This window comes from Nicotiana tabacum, chromosome 13 (genome assembly GCF_000715075.1).
Source record: "Nicotiana tabacum cultivar K326 chromosome 13, ASM71507v2, whole genome shotgun sequence".
Lineage (NCBI taxonomy): Eukaryota > Viridiplantae > Streptophyta > Magnoliopsida > Solanales > Solanaceae > Nicotiana > Nicotiana tabacum.
The window spans coordinates 103,051,111-103,068,343 of NC_134092.1; the positions used below are offsets into that span (position 1 = coordinate 103,051,111).

The following is a 17,233-nucleotide window of genomic DNA, read 5'->3' on the forward strand; positions in this document are numbered from 1 at the left end:
CCAAAATCAAATTGTGAAATATAACTCAAACCCTCGTTTTTGAAACTTATATTCTGCCTGGGTGACTCTTCTCCGCGATTGCGAGAAATGCTTCGTGATCGCGAAGCACAAATCCACAGCTGCCAAAATTTACTCTTCTTGAACGCGGATAAATCCACGCGAACGTGACTCACAAATTTCCCATACCTATGCGATCGCGATGAACAAAGTGTGTGACCCCAGCTTATGCCTTTCCTCTTCGCGAACGCGACTTAATCCACGCGTTCGCAATTCACTCACTCTCCAAGATACGCGATCGCAGACATACGCTCATGAACGCACAAAACAAAAATCCCAGCTGCCACAACAACACTACGCGATCGCGATCCTCATCTCGTGATCGCGTACAAGGAAACCAGCACCAGCAAAATCAGCAGTCCTTCATAGTTCCGAAATGCACCGAACATGATCTGAATCACACCCGAGGCCCTCGAAACCTCAACCAAACATACCAAAAAGTCCTAAAACAACATATGAACTCGCTCGAAGCGTCAAATTACATCAAACAACACTAAAACCATGAATCGCGCATCTACTCAAGCCTAATGAACTTATGAACTTCTAACTTCTACATTCGATGCCGAAACCTATCAAATCAACTCCGATTGACCTCAAATTTTACACACAAGTCATAATTGACACAACGGACCTATTCCAACTTCCGAAACCAAAATTTGAGCCGACAACCACAAAGTCAACTCTCGGTCAAACTTCTCAACTCTCCAACTTCCATTTTTTTAACTTTAGCCAATTCAAGCCAAAATCATCTACGGACCTCCAAATCAATATGCGGACATACTCTTAAGTCCGAAATCTCTCTACGGGGCTATCGGAACCGTCAAAACTCCATTCTGGAGCCATTTACACATAAGTCAACATCTGGTCAACTCTTTCAACTTAGGCTTCCAACCTTAGGACTAAGTGTCCCAATTCATTTCGAAATATCTCCGGAACCAAACCAATTACCCCGGCAAGTCACATAATAAAAATTGAGCACATAATAATCAGTAAATAGGGGAACGAGGCTACAACACTCAAAACGACTTGTCGGGTCGTTACACACACATGTTATTATCAACACTATCACACTTGGAGAATGTTTGGAAGAAGGCTTTGCACCATTTTTTTTTGTTTTATTTAACTAAGTCTTCACAAATATTATGACCCAATTTATCAAAATCATCTAACCTTCTTTTTATTTCAGACTCAAAGGTTGATCTAACAATACTCCAGAATCATTTTCTTCTTCCAATTCTCTCTATTTTATTGCTCTATTTGCTAGAATGTGTTTAACACACATTTTGTAATCACATTCAGGTAAAATCTCTTCAAAAACTGAACATAGACCTTGCATAACAAATAAGAAATCAAGTACATAATTAAGAGTAGAGAAGCATGTGTTAAAAACAGAAAAATAAAAAGAGTTAGTGTTAAAAGCAAAAAAGTAAAAACAAAGCTGAAATATATACCTTTTGCATATCACTTATCATGGTGAGTTCCCTGCCATCTCTTAGGTTTAGGTCACTTTGTAATAACCCGAGGAACCAACTCAATGTTTGCTTTTTCTTAGTGCCTACAATAACCCAAGCTATTGGGAACATTTGGTTATTCTCATCCTTTGCTACTGCTGCCAACATTTGACTTTTACAAATACCATTCAATAAACATCCATCTAACCCTATACATATACGGCCCTCCATGAACCCCTTCTTCATAGCTGCAAAACAAATATAGAAACTGAAAAACTGTTTCTGCCCATCATCTGTCTCTGTCAATTTCACTACACATGTGCTACTAGAATTTATTTTGAGTAGCACATCCCTATAGTCCAGAAACCTAGCAAACTAAGCAACATGATCCCTTATTATTTCCTTCAACACAAGTTTTTTTTGCCTTCAAACAAATATCCTTACCAACATATAAATCAAACTTTTTCCTTGCTATTTCCTGAATTTTTCAATCTTTAATTCTAGGTTGTGAGGTAATTCTGTCTCTGAAATGCTTTAACAAATATTATGAATTACATAGATAGTTATAAATAATTTTATTGTATTTGTGACTTGGATTGTAAGTCTTGATTGTAAAGTTTGTACTCCTACCTTCTTTGCTAGCAAACAACATCCAAGGACAACCAGTTTTGCATTTAACTCTCACCCTATGTGGCTCATTGGGATCCTTATCTAGCTGAATTCCCTTCTTTACCTTGCATTTAACTCTCACCCTATGTGGCTCATTGGGATTATCTAGCTGAATTCCCTTCTTTACCGCAATACTTGGTTACCGCTTCTCCGAATTCCTTCACATTCTCAAATACCATGCCCAAAATTTTAAATGATGGAACATAAATAAATATACTTATTCCCACATCCATGCATCAAATCGATAAGTAGAATTATATTGCATCTTGAGAAGTTATCTATTATTAACGACCTTGTACAACTCATGTAAAATAAATATGTAACGTTCTTGTTCACCATTCAAATGTTTTTCCCTCGGATGGTTAAGAATTTCAGTTGGCTACAGAAAATGGCCAAGTTTCGTCCCATTAGAATCCGCATTGAATTGGTTTAGGTGTACTTGCAATGAACACTTGTAATAATACATTTAACTCATCAGTAGGATCAATGGTTGATCGAACATAGCCAAAACTGTAGCAAAAGACTTCAAGATACCAAATTAATTAGCTTAATGAGTACACATTCAAGTAGGAATTGCTTCAGGGGGTTGCCTCAATACACAACACTTGAGAATATGGCTTGAGAGGTTTAATTTGACCCAACACCAGGACCTGGTTTTGTCACTACGAAATATCATAATATCATACTGTCAAAGATTCCGACTCTTCGGATGTAAATAGACAACACCAAGCACCTGCTCAAACAAGTCTAACTTACATCTTAAATTCCGTAAAGAAAAATTCTTCTGCAGCATCAGCAAGGGCAGAGCTAGTGTGTAGATTATAGGTTCGGTATAACCAGTAGCTTTGATCCAAACCCTTTATTTGTCTTGAGAAATTCATTGAATATGTACAAAATATTAGTTTGGAACCCATAACTTAAAAAGAACTAGAATCTCAAGCCTATAAACTTCAAATCATAATCATGACTTCGCCTCTAATCACAGCACATTAGCCTCAGTTACTGGAGAACAGTTTAAGGGATATTTTCAGTTGGCTCTCATATTCATTCTTATTTGCCATAGCAAATAAGAAGAGAAGAGCATTTTATCAAACTGGTTCGCTGTACATGTTAGGAAACACATCTATACAAGTGTAACATTGTTGCTTAACATGTGACAAAATATGTACAAAAACTATCCTGCATTCCACATGGTGCTCAAGCACAGGCATCCAACAGACGCGATCATTTACACTTGAAGGGCAAGCATCTGAAAAGCGGTATTTACCAGCGGCAAATTCCAGGTGCCTCCGTTCGCAAAAGGGAAACCATCTCTTCGTACTTGGAAGCATATACAAAGCCCCATAACTGCATGGCACATGATAAATGTATATTGCACTCTTAAAGTTAAATTTCATATAGCTAAGTGCAAACAAACTGCCCTGTGACAGGCTGACACACACATGCATTTACATATACAGACAGAGACAAGGCAGGCCACAACCCGCACACGTATGCAAACACAAACACACACAGAGATACAGTTGTGAGTCTACCTCAACTTCCTTAACTTCAAAGTCTTCAGTGTGTGCCAAACAAGAATTTCCATACGTTTCTGATGTTGCACTTGAACCTGTTAGCCTGAAAAAGTCGACTTGAATTAATCCCAAATAAGTTGGAATCATCAGATTTGATTTCATAGTAAATATATTAAGTCAAAAAGGTGAGGTTCATGACGATGATGATGATAGTTTCCACCTTAAGTTCATTGAGAAGGTTAATATTTCAAATTTTGACATGACAACAAAAATTTGGATGGACAAAGAAGATAACTCCCAAGAGGCTGTGGGGCATTCGATAATCCTCTTTTTTCTCCCTTTATTGGAGGACATTATGATACTAAGTGAGAAGTGGTGAAAAGTCATACAAACATAATTCAACAGTAGATTCAATAAGTTGAAACATACATAGCCAACACAATCTTTTGGCTAGCTTTTTTGGTGCAACCTGGCTTTTGTTAAAGATATAGTTCCATATTAGATATGATGGGGGCCTTGCACAATTTGCAACGCACTATCTTAGTGTTGTTACACCATTTATTAGATTTCATCTTTACTTATTAAAAAACATAAAGCAATGAAATCAGGAGCAAAAGAAAGGAGAAAGAAATCTTACAGATCCCCATCTAAGTAGAGAGCAAAATGACCACCACCTCCCAAAGCCAAATACTCGGTGGAGCAGACAGTGAAATAGCGATTGACACCTACTTAGGCACCAGTATCAGTTTCATTAGAATTGATTTGAATTCTAAACAGTCCTAAGGCTGAAACATATCCATAAAAAGCAAAAGGAAATGAACAATAAGAGTCAAAAACAGAAACAGTTCGGGATCGTTTGGTTTGTGAACAAGTTATACTGAGATTATAATACGGGGTTTAAATTAAATCATGACAGGATTATTTATTGGATATACTTTTATTGGTAGATATTTGGATCATTAAAAGTATATCCAATAAATAATTTGGACCAACATTAAGTTGTCTCTGTGTGACCTTATAGGTCACGGGTTCGAGCCGTGAAAGCAGCCACTAATATTTACATTAGGGTAGGTTGTCTACATCACACCCCCCGGGGTGCGGGCTCACCTTTTCTTATTTGGATCGTTGGACTAAAAATGGTATATGCGGGTATAATATATATCATGTCATACTACACTAGATAGACTTGGATAAACTTTTATCTCCAATTTTAACCTTGGCTTTCTTAAAAGACTTAGAGAGAAGAGTTCTCGAGAAGAGTGTCATTTTTTGGTTTGTCTCTGGGTATCAGTAATCCCGAGATTGTTATCCCACATAAAGTGTGGTATAAAAATAATACCACAATTGTGGTACAAAAAATCCCGGGATTACTTGTACCGAAATAAAAAACTCAACCAACGCGGGATAAATGATCCCACATTTTTCCACGGGATTATTATCCCCTATCCTCTCGTTCCAGTCATGCGACTCATGCCAGGATTGGGACAGTCGTGGTTTCGTAGAGAAAAATATGACTAATTTCTGGAAAATAATAAAAAGATTGTTACATCTTTAGTATACACCACGAATACAATATTTCATAGCTTGTATGCTTATGTTTTCATCATCACAAATGACAGTAAATCATGTAACCAATGGATTAAAAATGTTTCAACCCCATGCTCTCCCACAAATGGACCACTATTTTGATTCTCCTTTCGATCATCAATTTCACAAACAACAAAAGATAATGAGATGCTGAACAATCCACTCCCATCCCAATGTATTAATTAAATTTATACAGGACAGCAAACAAAAACCAAAAATGGAAATTTGTTCTCCAACATGAAATGTCTGGTAAAAATATAAGGAAAAAAGAGATACCTGTGGGTCGAAATATAACAGGTTGGCCAGATACATTTGAGAAAACAAATGAATTATTTGTACCCTGCCAAATACCACAATCAAAATAAAGAAGAAAAATGGAAACTCAAACACAAAGCGACATGTTTTGAGTTTTCAGCTAAGAATTACCTGATATCTTCTCTTAGTTGTTGCCCTTAAAGGTGCATCAACTAGGCCACCAAATACAGCACCGTTACGATCCCCCACAACCTATAAGATATGGACGACATGAGAGAGACACAACTAGCGTCTCATACCAGATTTAATAATCTCAAGTCTGACGTCTTAATGACTACATCCACAATTCACAGTGACAGAAAAGAAAAAGACACCAGACACAGGAATGATTTTAACTTCAATAATGCAAAAAGAGATGGAGCGCTCAGACTCATACAAAAAGAGCAACCAGCTAGAATCAAAAACTAAAGTGAAAATTTTACTGCCCTTTGACTTCAAAAATGGCACACAGCGAACTTCAGAGGCGTTTCCAGCTCATGATCAATCTTTTATATTTTTCAAAACAATAACGCCTAACCCAGAAATCTTGAGTTCCAAAAATATCAGAAGGAATAAATTACCAAATTATGAGTTTATCAGCCAAGAGAGGCATTACTTAGGTCTTGTTATGAAACAAGGACACACCTCATCTTTTCAGTGAAAATATAAATCTAGCTGACCTCCCTGAAATTGGAAGGATTACTTGGTTTTTGAAAATATAATTTGGACTGTGACAGCAACACTAATAATTTAGGGCATAAAAAGATAACAGGACCCACGTTCAAAATGTAAACAAAACTACTTTCCAATACGTTAATCCTGGTACATAATTCTTTAAAAGCAATATATATCTCTTAACATACTTACCAGCAGACTGATGCCATGCCAGAGTAGGCTTCTCCTATATAACGTTGAGAGTGATATTCCATTTCTCCATGTACTGGCAAAATAGAAACGAGAAGTTAAAGTGGAAAGTAGAAGAGAAAATAAACATATAGATGCTGCTGAGAAAGGAATTCAAATTTAATTCAACTTATGATCCCCTGCCTGTATAACAAGACCCACTTCCTGTCCTGCACAAGCACCGGCAATGCAGCATAAAGAGTGCTTCTAGCCTTCTCAGAGAGGAGCATTGAAGGCTCAGAAGTTTCCGGAAGTTTGCTCGGAGGAAGTTTCTGATTCATATCTTCCAAAGGTATCTGATCATCAACTTTGGAATTACTTCCATCATCAAACACCATCTCAGAACTGCCCTTTGCAGAACCCTGATTTCTAAAGCCGCCTAGTCTAGCGACTCCGTGAAACGCTCTACCGAGGGACTGTTTACCCCTGGAAAGTATACTTTTTCTTCTGCTAGGTTCCTTCATTATAGGTTCAGGTGTTGACTCGTCTTGCTTGCCACTAATGTTAGACTTACCATCAGATCCTGTGGTCGACAGCAGAGAATATAGAAATGCGGTGAAAGAAGATGTATCAGGACCATCAACTAAATCCTTGGCATCTTCCTCTGCATATGAATCATGCTTACTTCCCTCTGAATCAGATCCATCTTCCTAAAGAAACATAAGAATTAGTATTAGCATACTCTTTTAAATTAACATGGGAAATATTACAAACCTCTTCGTTGTGACTATACTGCATACCAAGTTATACAACAACAAATACGCCCGAGTCACAAACAAGATGGAGGTCGGCTATACCATGTTACTCCATTTAAACTCATATTGAATTCCAAATTATATGCCCCAATATTTATACTGTTATCTACGCTGCATTATTCGTCTAAAATAACAGGTAGTGAATACTAAAAAGTGCTTATGATGCTGCAATCCTAGTCATATCTTGTACTTCTCTAACCCTAGACGACCTAACGATTACCTTATGGTGGAAAAATCAACAAGCGGCAAACTGAACTGAATCCCTCTGAAAACCAACAAAAAGAGTTCAACCTATATATACTGACAGTATAAAGAAATGCTTACACTATCAGGTCATTCGAAAAATATTTCCAGATAACCCTCCATAAAAAGATGGAATTTGTAATCTTGAAAATTAGACAGATTACCAAGGTAAAGGTGACCTGATAGTGTAAAGACAGTTGGTGGATATTAGTTAAACTCCAACAAGAATATATAAGAAAAGAAAACGCTCACTTGAGTTAACTCTGATTAGAAAAAAAAAATTCAGCAATTACCCAGCTCAGCTAAAGATTCCAGATTATCTTTTACACAGACCCAAAGCATAAATCTCAGATTGAATAGTTAATAGGTGAAAATTAAAATTACTACTGTAGTAAGCAGTAACCAGAATGTTTCTCCAAAAAATTGCAATTTAGCCAAAAAAAAAAGTAGCTCAGGAATTAGGCGGAGCACAACTACGCAACAATCAATAGTCAACCTAAATCTTTACTGCTGATCAATTTCCAATTGGGTATTCAAGAGCTGAAAATTATCACCAATAAAGAAAATTATTAACCTCAGAAAAGAAAGCATTAATTAATATCACATGAAATTTCGAATTTGAAGAATCCCAAAAATAATTAAACTTACGGGTAGAGGAGGTGGACGGGGCTTTAAGGGTTTATCAGAAATGGGGTTGAGAATAACAGTGGCAACATCTGATACAAAGTGTGCTGCTTTACTCCTTAATGAACTCTTCTTCTTATGCTGCTGTTCCTGAACAAGATTCTCTTGATTTTCCTCTTCTTTGTTTTCACTACCCATTATTAATCTTATTTATTAAAGCTTTGGTATTTCTCCTTTTGATGACAAGAAATTCCACTATGCTTTTTTGGGTTTGTGATGCTGCTCTAATATCCCATATTTTTCAATACCTTCAAAGGCAAAAAGACTTCAGAATATACCCTTTTTATTTTCTTTTAAAAAGAAAAAAAACAAAAAGGAAAGTGGGTGGAATATTATTAGGAGAAAACGGGAGAAAGTAGAAAAAGAGTGCGTTGGAAGGGACTTTTCTTTCTCATCAGTGGTTAGACATGGATAATCATCAACCTTCTCACCATGCTTTTGTTTCTGTAAAATATCAAATAGTATTTAAAATAAATTAACAAAACCTATTTTCAAAGGACTCTGTGGCCCAATGGATAAGGCGCTGGTCTACGAAACCAGAGATTCTGGGTTCGATCCCCAGCAGAGTCGAATATATATCTTTTTTTCATTTTTGTAGTGTTTCCAAAGACACTACAATAATTTCGTAAGTAAAGCACAGCTGAATGCAACAATTTGGCAATGCAGTCATCAAATTAGAGCTCAAAAACAGTGGAAATATTTATCGTGAAATTTGATTACTTAACAATTGTCTAATGACTAATAGTGATCTTTTTGCAATCAAATCTTTGAAGTTGTACACGATATTTCACAATTGTTCTTGAAAAAGAAGCTCTTTGTTAGCCTGCCGATTTGATTGCTCAAACATTTTTCACTTGTCATGATTCTTTATATTCAGACTTCGCTTCCCTTTGTACTTACTGTTGCTCATCTAGGTCAGCATACACAGATGCCAATTGTTCTATTGTTTCAATAAATTAACTGCACTATCCAAACTAACTTATATGAATCTCCAGAGGATATTTTATGATTAGCTCTATGCTAACTGTGTCAACCTACCACAACTCTTTTCTTTATCTGGAGTTTGGACTTGTTATGCTTTATAAACTCACATAGGCAACTTTAGTTACTCTATTATTTATGATGAACGATATAACTAATGGAATTCTGAACTAGATAGAATGTGTCAGCTGCAAATGGAAACAATTGACTTTGAGAACTAGCTAGGTTCCTAGGCTGCCGTAATTAATTTTTCCGATAAAGGGTGTTCAGTATATGTTATATACCTCTAAAACGTAATATTTTACCTATTTATATAGTGCAAGTTTTCGACGAAGGGTGGTCAGTTATGACCATGTGGCTTCGCCACCGGTTTATTGGTTAATACATAAAAATTTGCAAACCTTGGTCCTGAAACCCATAAAACACGAAAAGCTTTCACTAGACAGAAAGCAGTTGAAATTTTGCAGGAACGCTATATGTTAACATAAAAGCAGCTTGATGTCATGATTTACCTACTAGTATGGTTGTACTAATCTCCAGATTTCAACTTTGCCATAGGAAAAAATATCAATGTCACTCAATTCCAAATTTCAGCTTTGCCCTTCTCAATGAGCCAGGAGGAACATCTCCCTTGACGGCTTGAAGTCATTGCCAGTCAAGTTTCTGTGCTTTGCTACTTAAGTCAAAGCTGACTTTCCCATTTGCAACATGCTAGTACAATGTAGGGAGTAATAAATAGACAAGACGTCATTTCACTAGCTAGTTTTCTGATTGTGTAACATGCATGTTCAAACTGCTCTTTTCAATCATTGTGAAAAAACTGCAGTTACTTGAACAAAAATCCTTTGCCAGTCAATAGAATTTTCATAACTGGGAAGAAAAATAGAATCTCCACAATAATATCACCATAGTCTATATAACCCATGAAAATCTGTTACTCTCGTTATCTAAGTAGAGGTTGAAACTATTTTCCAACAAAATATATAATAAAGATTTCAACTTTTGCAGAATTGATTTTTTTTTTAAAAATTTCTTGTGTAAAGGAACTAGATAGATGCACTACAGTGCATTAGTGCTGAGTTGGACACTAGCTGGGGCCAGCTGTACATTGTAGTTAGTTGGTTGATAATTTAGTCGGTTAGAAAGTTGTATATATTGTTAGCTACTGTAGCTATTTAGAATTAAGCTTCATTCTGTAATTGCATATAGATCAGATCAATCTAGAAGCTATCGATTTCTCCTTGCTCTGTCTTCATTCTTCTTCTGCTCTTAATCTCTTCGATCATGGCTGAGAATCAGCCAACTTAACATGGTATCAGAGCTAACTAGCTACTGAATTGAGGGATTTTTCACAGAACTGACAGTGAAAAACGAGGAATTTAGAGATAGTGTAGCAAGCAAACCCTAATTTTTCGAATCCAATGGCGATTGAGGACACAATTACTGAAAACATGAGTGATACTTCAAGCAGAGTCACTGGTGGTAGCTCGATGGTGATTGACCACAATTATCCTTTATTCATTGGTGTCGGCGACACTTCTGGAGCCGTTCAGATCGGAATTCAGCTGGTCGGAATGGAGAAACTACTCGTTGTGGAGTCGAGCCATGAAAGTAGCTTTACTAGTGAAGAACAATCTTGGTTTCATAGATGGCTCAGTGCGACGAGAAGATTACAGAGGAGATCTGGTGAAATAGTGGGATCGCTGTAATGCAATGGTGATTTCGTGGCTTACCAGCAATGTAAGAGCAAATTTACTCAGCGGAATTCTCTATAGTTCAAATGCATTTCATGTCTAGAATGACCTTCAGGAGAGATTTGACAAAGTTAACCTGACGAGAATCTATCATTTGCTTCGGGCAATTTGTACACTAACACAAGGTGTTTTACATATTTTTGTTTACTACTCAAAAATGAAAGACCTTTGGGACGAAATGGATTCAATTATTGCTTTTCTTTCTTGTAATTGTGATGAATCTAAAGAGTATGTGGTTCATCTTACTGCAGTTACTAATGGGACTTAATGACTACTATAGTCAAACAATGAATCAAATCCTTATGATGATACCAACTCCTAGTGTAAATCAAGCATATGCTATGCTAGTGCAAGATGAGAGTCAGAAAGCTACTTCTGGAATGCTAAATTTGGGAGAAAATGACACTGAACCAACAACTTTATTCACAGCAAAAGGAGGCACATGAGTAAGACAGAGGAATAGAAAAAATTACAATATGTATTGTGACTATTGTAACATGAAAGGACACAACAGGAAAAATTGCTTCAAGCTGATGAAATGTGAGGTTTGTAAGAACAAAGGCCACAGCTGATTTCAAAAGGAAAAGGAAGGTCAACTTGGTGAATGCATGGGGAGATTATGGTCAGTAGTCAGTTGTTCACATGAATACACCAGTAGCACCATTCTTTACTAAGGAACAATACAGTCAAATCTTAACCATGTTAAAGAAGGCAAACATGTCTGGTGCAAGTGTAAATTTGGCAGGTAAACCTTTATTTTCTGCATTAACTAACTTGAAATGGAATGTGGATTCTGGGGCAACTAACCACATGGTTGGTGATAAATCCATATTGAACACTGGTGTATCAGTCACAAATCCTGTAGTTGCAAATTCTAGATAGGTGCAACTTCCAACTATTGATTCAGCAAGTGTAATTGGAAATTGCTCATTGACAGGAGGTGAAGTCCTCAAAGATATATTGTGTGTGCCGACTTTTAAGTTCAATCTCATGTCTGTATCAAAAGTGACAACAGATTTGAACTGTTACACATTCTTTCCTGGTTTTTGTGTGTTTCAGGATCTCTTCACTGGGAGGGTGAAGGAGATTGGTAGAGGTGAAGATGGGTTGTATGTTCTGTGTTCACAAAATAAGATAGTTCAATTTGAAGATATAAAGCCTTTGGCAGCAATAAGCAGTATACCTGCAGAACTTTGACATAAGAGAATGGGACATGTTCCCATGTCTGTTCTTAGGAAATTTACTACTTTTGAGAATAGTGATAAGTTTTGTATTACTCACTGTGAAGTATGTCCTTTAGCAAGACAAACAAGAGTTCCATTTCCAATTAGTAGTAGCAAGGCAGATAGTATGTTTACTCTCTTACATATGGATGTATGGAGCCCTTATAAGGTGCCAACACATAATGGAATGAGGTATTTTCTGGCATTGGTTGATGACTACTCTAGATGGACTTGAGTTTATTTTTTGCGTCTTAAATCTGACGTTGTAGTTTTATTGAAGGATTTTATTATGATGGTGGCTACTCAATTTGATAAGAAAATTAAGGTATTCGGGTCTGGCAATGGCTCGGAATTCTTCAACTCCAATTGTAGTGATTTGTTCAAAACTAATGGAATTGTTCATCAAAGCTCTTGCCCTTACACTCCACAACAAAATGAAATGGTTGAGCGAATGCACAGACATATGTTAGAGACAGCTAGAGCAATAAGAATTCAGGTACACTTAGCTATCAGATTATGGGGTGAATGAATCATTGGGGCTGTGTATATTATTAATAGGTTGCCATCTGTAGTATTAGACAACAAGTCTCCTTATGAGCTTGTCTATAGGAAAGCACCTTCTTTGTTGCACATGAGAGTTATATGATCTCTATGTTATGCCACAGATGTCATAAAGAAGGATAAATATTTTTCTAAGGCAATAAAATTTGTTTTACTAGGATATGCTGCAAATCAAAAAGGTATAAGTTATATGATGTAACTAACAGATCTATTTTTGTTAGTAGAGATGTCACATTTCATGAGGACATCTACCCTTTGGTGGCACTCAATTTTGACCATCCGTATTTTAAAATTAACTTCTGCGGGCTTTCTAATAAAAATAATAAAATTGTAGTTTTTTGCATATTATTTGACTTTAATGCAATTTATTGATAATTATCCCTATTTTTATAAAATATAGAAATTTTTATCATTCTATTACAATCATTTAAATACTATAATTTTTGTGTATTTTTTTCTAAATTTCAAATAATTTATTAATAATTGTCCTATATTTTAAATATTATATCAATTTATTGTCCTTCAAAAAATAAATAATAATTACTACGTCATCGTAGTAGTTACAATGTTAAATAAATACTATATGATTTTTTTAATTAAATAATTATTTTTTTAATTTAAAGCACAGTCTAATAATTACATGAAAGCCGGTAGAATTTATTTTAAAATACCGATCAAATCTAGTCAAACTTCGTGTCTCGTCAACATCATGATGTGACATGTCAATCGATATGACATGACATTTTCTTACTCCATGGGTAAAACCCCTTTTGCCCGTTGGATAAAACTCATTATTTTATCCTATCCTAAATCTTAATCCCTAAGCTTTCTACCCCACACTCCACATTTATATTTTACCCACACATACACAAAAAGGGGGACCATCAGATACTGAATTTTCATTTTCAATCTCTCACTTTCTAAGAGGGCAACCGTCTCTCATGAAAGCTCTCTCCGCTTGGCGATTTTCGGCCACCCACATGGCTTATCTCTCGAAATAGTCGCCCAACACCTATCATCTCTCTCTCGTTGAGAGAATAAGGGCAGCCCTCATCCCCTTTGATTCCAGCCGCCCGCCGGATTTCATCACCGATGAAGGTTGGTCGGCGACCCCTACTCCTCGTTTCTCATCCCTCATCCCCGTCTCTTATCTTCCCATTGGCCGGTCACTCAGCGACCACCCCTGATCCGCCGCAACTTCCAGATTTAGGCAAAAACTTGACGTCGGCAACCTCGAGTTGGGCGGATCTGTATAGCTTTGGTCGAAATTTTGGCGTTTTCGCAAAAAAATTTGTACTTTGCTTGAACGGAAAATATGAACTCCAGCTTCACTATCCCCCTTCTTCTTCGTCTCAATTCTTACTGTTATGTGTTATTATGGGTAAACCCAGATCTGGAAAAAAAATTCTTGTTAATGAATAAAGGGATTTTTACGGCTGGCGGATCAGTGTAGGCCCAAGGAGGTTAATTGATCTCATGATGGATGTAACTATAGCAATGACGTTGGAGGAGGTCAATACGAGGCTACACAGGTGGGCTATCTCCGATGAGGAGGTTAGCAGTTGCGTGGTTTTGATGAGGTTCTGACGATAGGCTATAATTACGTATTTTAGTCGCTTAATACACTCTAATTTACTGCACTTTAGTTGAGTTTGAGCTTTAATCGCTAGTATTTTGCACTAATTGGGTGTTTTATGCCTTGTAGGAGTGATTTTGAGCTATGTAGATGTTATGAAATGAATTAAAGTAATTTGGAGCTTTGAAGTCTGAGTAAAAGCCCAAGGAATTAAGCCAGGATCATGTTCGGAGATCAACGGATAACAGTTTAGAACGAACGAAGAATCGAGCAGGCATATTGCGCACTATCTAGTAAAATGTACATAACATTTAGACCAAAACTCCATTTGGGCTCCACAATATATGGTTGGAACGCTAATTCAAAGGGATACAACTTTCATGTTTTACGTTTTTTCACATTCCTAATAGAACAGGGTAAAACTTGCACGGCAAGTGCACGGCCGCGCACTGACCGCGCATATGGGGCAGAAAGTGTGAAAAGTGTGCGGCCGTGCACGTCCTGTCCGGGAAAAGTGTCCTTTTTCGCGTAGTAGAAGGTATAATTATTTAGGCACGACCCTACTTGGTATATATATATATATGAAAAATAGTATTTTGAGGAGGAAGACACCACTTTAGGGTAAGACAACACCCAAGGAGGCAAGAATACGCTAGGATCAAGGAGGAAGATTTAACCACGAGTTTTTCCCCTTCTTCTTTCTACTTTTCGTTGTTGGTTATGACTTTTAGTATTGTAGTATTACATACTATTATGAGTAACTAATTAATTATCTAGAGTTTTGATGGAACCTCTTGGAGGATGAATTCTTGTTATGTTTTAATATAATTTAACCTTTGAATTTATCTATTTGTCAACTACGTGCTTATTTCAGTTGATTGAATGGCCATCGATTGACTGTGCCTATATATTATGTGATTCTTGAGAAAAGATACATATTTAGGTGGTCGTTGAACAATGTCACTCCTAACGTATGTGAGAAATCAATACAACGGGTTTAAAGGTAGGTTTAGAAATAACAAAGCCTTGGCGTGGTCATAGTGAGCAGTTTGATAAAGCCAACTAGCGTAGTTCGAGAGAATATGCCTAGTAAATTATTGTAGTTTCTCGAGAGAGAATTACAGCACTTAAAGTGCTCATGATCAGTAGATAATACATAGGCAAAATTGTAGGAAACATAGCGGTAAGGATTCCGACAATTGGAGAAATCATAACTCTAGACCTCCTGAATTTAGTCTCCAACCCTTAGTATCTTTAGTTGTTAATTTACTGCTTTAGTTTATTAGTTAATTAGTTAGATATAAGAATCTTAATATTTATAACTTAGGAATTGTTCAAGCTTGTCTTCTTGGTGATAGTGAATATTTGTAGCTAAACCTTAGTTCTCTGTGGGATTCGACTCCGGACTCTTGAATTGGATTATTTTTGCAGCGACCGCTTAGTCCTTTTTATAAGGCATAGTTGGGCGTGATCAAATTTTGGCACCGTTGTCGGAGAACTAACGGTGTAGTGTATATATATATATATATATATATATATATATATATATATATATATATATATATATATATATACACACACACACACACACACACACACACACACACACACACACACACACACACACACACACATATATTTGAGAGCTTGTGTTTACTGTTCAGATGAGGATCGTACCACGTACTTATATTTGTTTACACTGTTTATTTACCATTCCTCATAATTGTTTACTTTTTACTGCACTTAATTTATCGGACCACTAATAAGTATCGATGTCGACCCTTCGTCACTACTTCTCCGGGGTTAGGCTAGATACTTACTGGGCACGCGTTGATTTATGTACTCACGCTACACTTCTACACTTATTGTGCAGGTATATATTTTTGGTGGTCTTCTGGGCGCAAAGGCACATCTATTGCGGGGACTTTACAGTGAGATACATCCTGTGTTACGACTCGCAACATACAGAGTCTCCATCATAATTTATTTATATTTTTCTGTCTAACGTGTATTTCAGACATATGTTGTATTGTTATTGTACCTTCTAGTAGATGCTCTAGTACTTATGACACCGGGTTTTGGGGGTGTTCTAGAATTTGTTTATGGATTGTTCTACATTAATACGCTTTTACTTATTATTTTAATTAAAATGTGCGTAACTATGATTTATTTTAATGCACTAACCTCTCTATCTAAATAAGATTTATGATTTTAAAAATAATAAAATAAATAATTAAGTTGGTAGTTCACTGTTGGCTTGCCTAGCGGCGACGTTGGGCGCCATCACGACCTATAGTGAATTTTGGGTCGTGACAGATTGTTCTTCCAGCCCAGACTACTTGCTATTTCACTCATGTCAGCAATCACATGTGTTGAGGGAACCTGAGCTGGAGGTAGACAGGCTCATCACTGATCCCATTGAACAACAAGCACATCATCAGGAAGTCTTGCCCATGGCTGACTCTCTTTCACCAGCTCACGATACACATGTTCAGTCTTCAGCTCCCATTTCTCAGGCCACTTGTTGATATTGAGCCCATACACAATGCAGTCAGGCAATTAGAGAGAGTCAGCAAGCCTCCCATCTGGCTCAAGGACTATGTAACTCAAGGCAAGGGACAGACAGTGGCAAACACATGCCTTTATCCTATTTCAATAATGGTTAGTTATGATCATCTGTCCAGGCCCTACCAGAACTTTGTGGCACATGTCTATAGCATCATTAATGAGCCCAGATCATATCAGGAGGCTGCCAAAGATAGCAAGTGGATAGAGGCAATGAAAGTTGAGATACAAGCATTGGAAGAAAACAAGATCTGGGAGGTTGTATCACTACCTAAGGGGAAGAAGGGCATAGGGTATAAATAGGTTTACAAGATCAAGTATAAAGCAAGGTGAAGTGAAAAGATTTAAAGCAAGGTTAGCGGCCAAGGGCTACAATCAAAAAGAGGGAATTGACTACCAAGAAATATTCTCTC

General features: G+C 36.8%; 2 protein-coding genes and 1 non-coding gene across 3 annotated transcripts; 2 read left to right on the plus strand and 1 right to left on the minus strand.

The window, feature by feature from the left end:
• Window positions 1-3,021: 3,021 nt before the first annotated feature.
• Window positions 3,022-8,564, minus strand: LOC107815720 (oxidation resistance protein 1). The gene is made up of 8 exons (XM_016641337.2): window positions 8,125-8,564; window positions 6,623-7,128; window positions 6,443-6,515; window positions 5,708-5,788; window positions 5,558-5,621; window positions 4,332-4,419; window positions 3,713-3,797; window positions 3,022-3,524 (listed from the first exon to the last, which is right to left on the minus strand). The coding sequence occupies exons 1-8, from the start codon at window positions 8,296-8,298 to the stop codon at window positions 3,441-3,443; spliced, it is 1,155 nt and encodes a 384-aa protein (XP_016496823.1). The 5' UTR covers window positions 8,299-8,564; the 3' UTR covers window positions 3,022-3,440.
• A 93-nt stretch (window positions 8,565-8,657) lies between these two features.
• On the plus strand, window positions 8,658-8,730 carry TRNAR-ACG (transfer RNA arginine (anticodon ACG)). The gene has a single exon. It is a non-coding gene; the product is annotated as a tRNA-Arg (tRNA).
• A 3,371-nt stretch (window positions 8,731-12,101) lies between these two features.
• Window positions 12,102-17,123, plus strand: LOC142168279 (uncharacterized). The gene is made up of 3 exons (XM_075228940.1): window positions 12,102-12,243; window positions 12,388-12,614; window positions 16,731-17,123. The coding sequence occupies exons 1-3, from the start codon at window positions 12,102-12,104 to the stop codon at window positions 17,121-17,123; spliced, it is 762 nt and encodes a 253-aa protein (XP_075085041.1).
• Window positions 17,124-17,233: the final 110 nt, after the last annotated feature.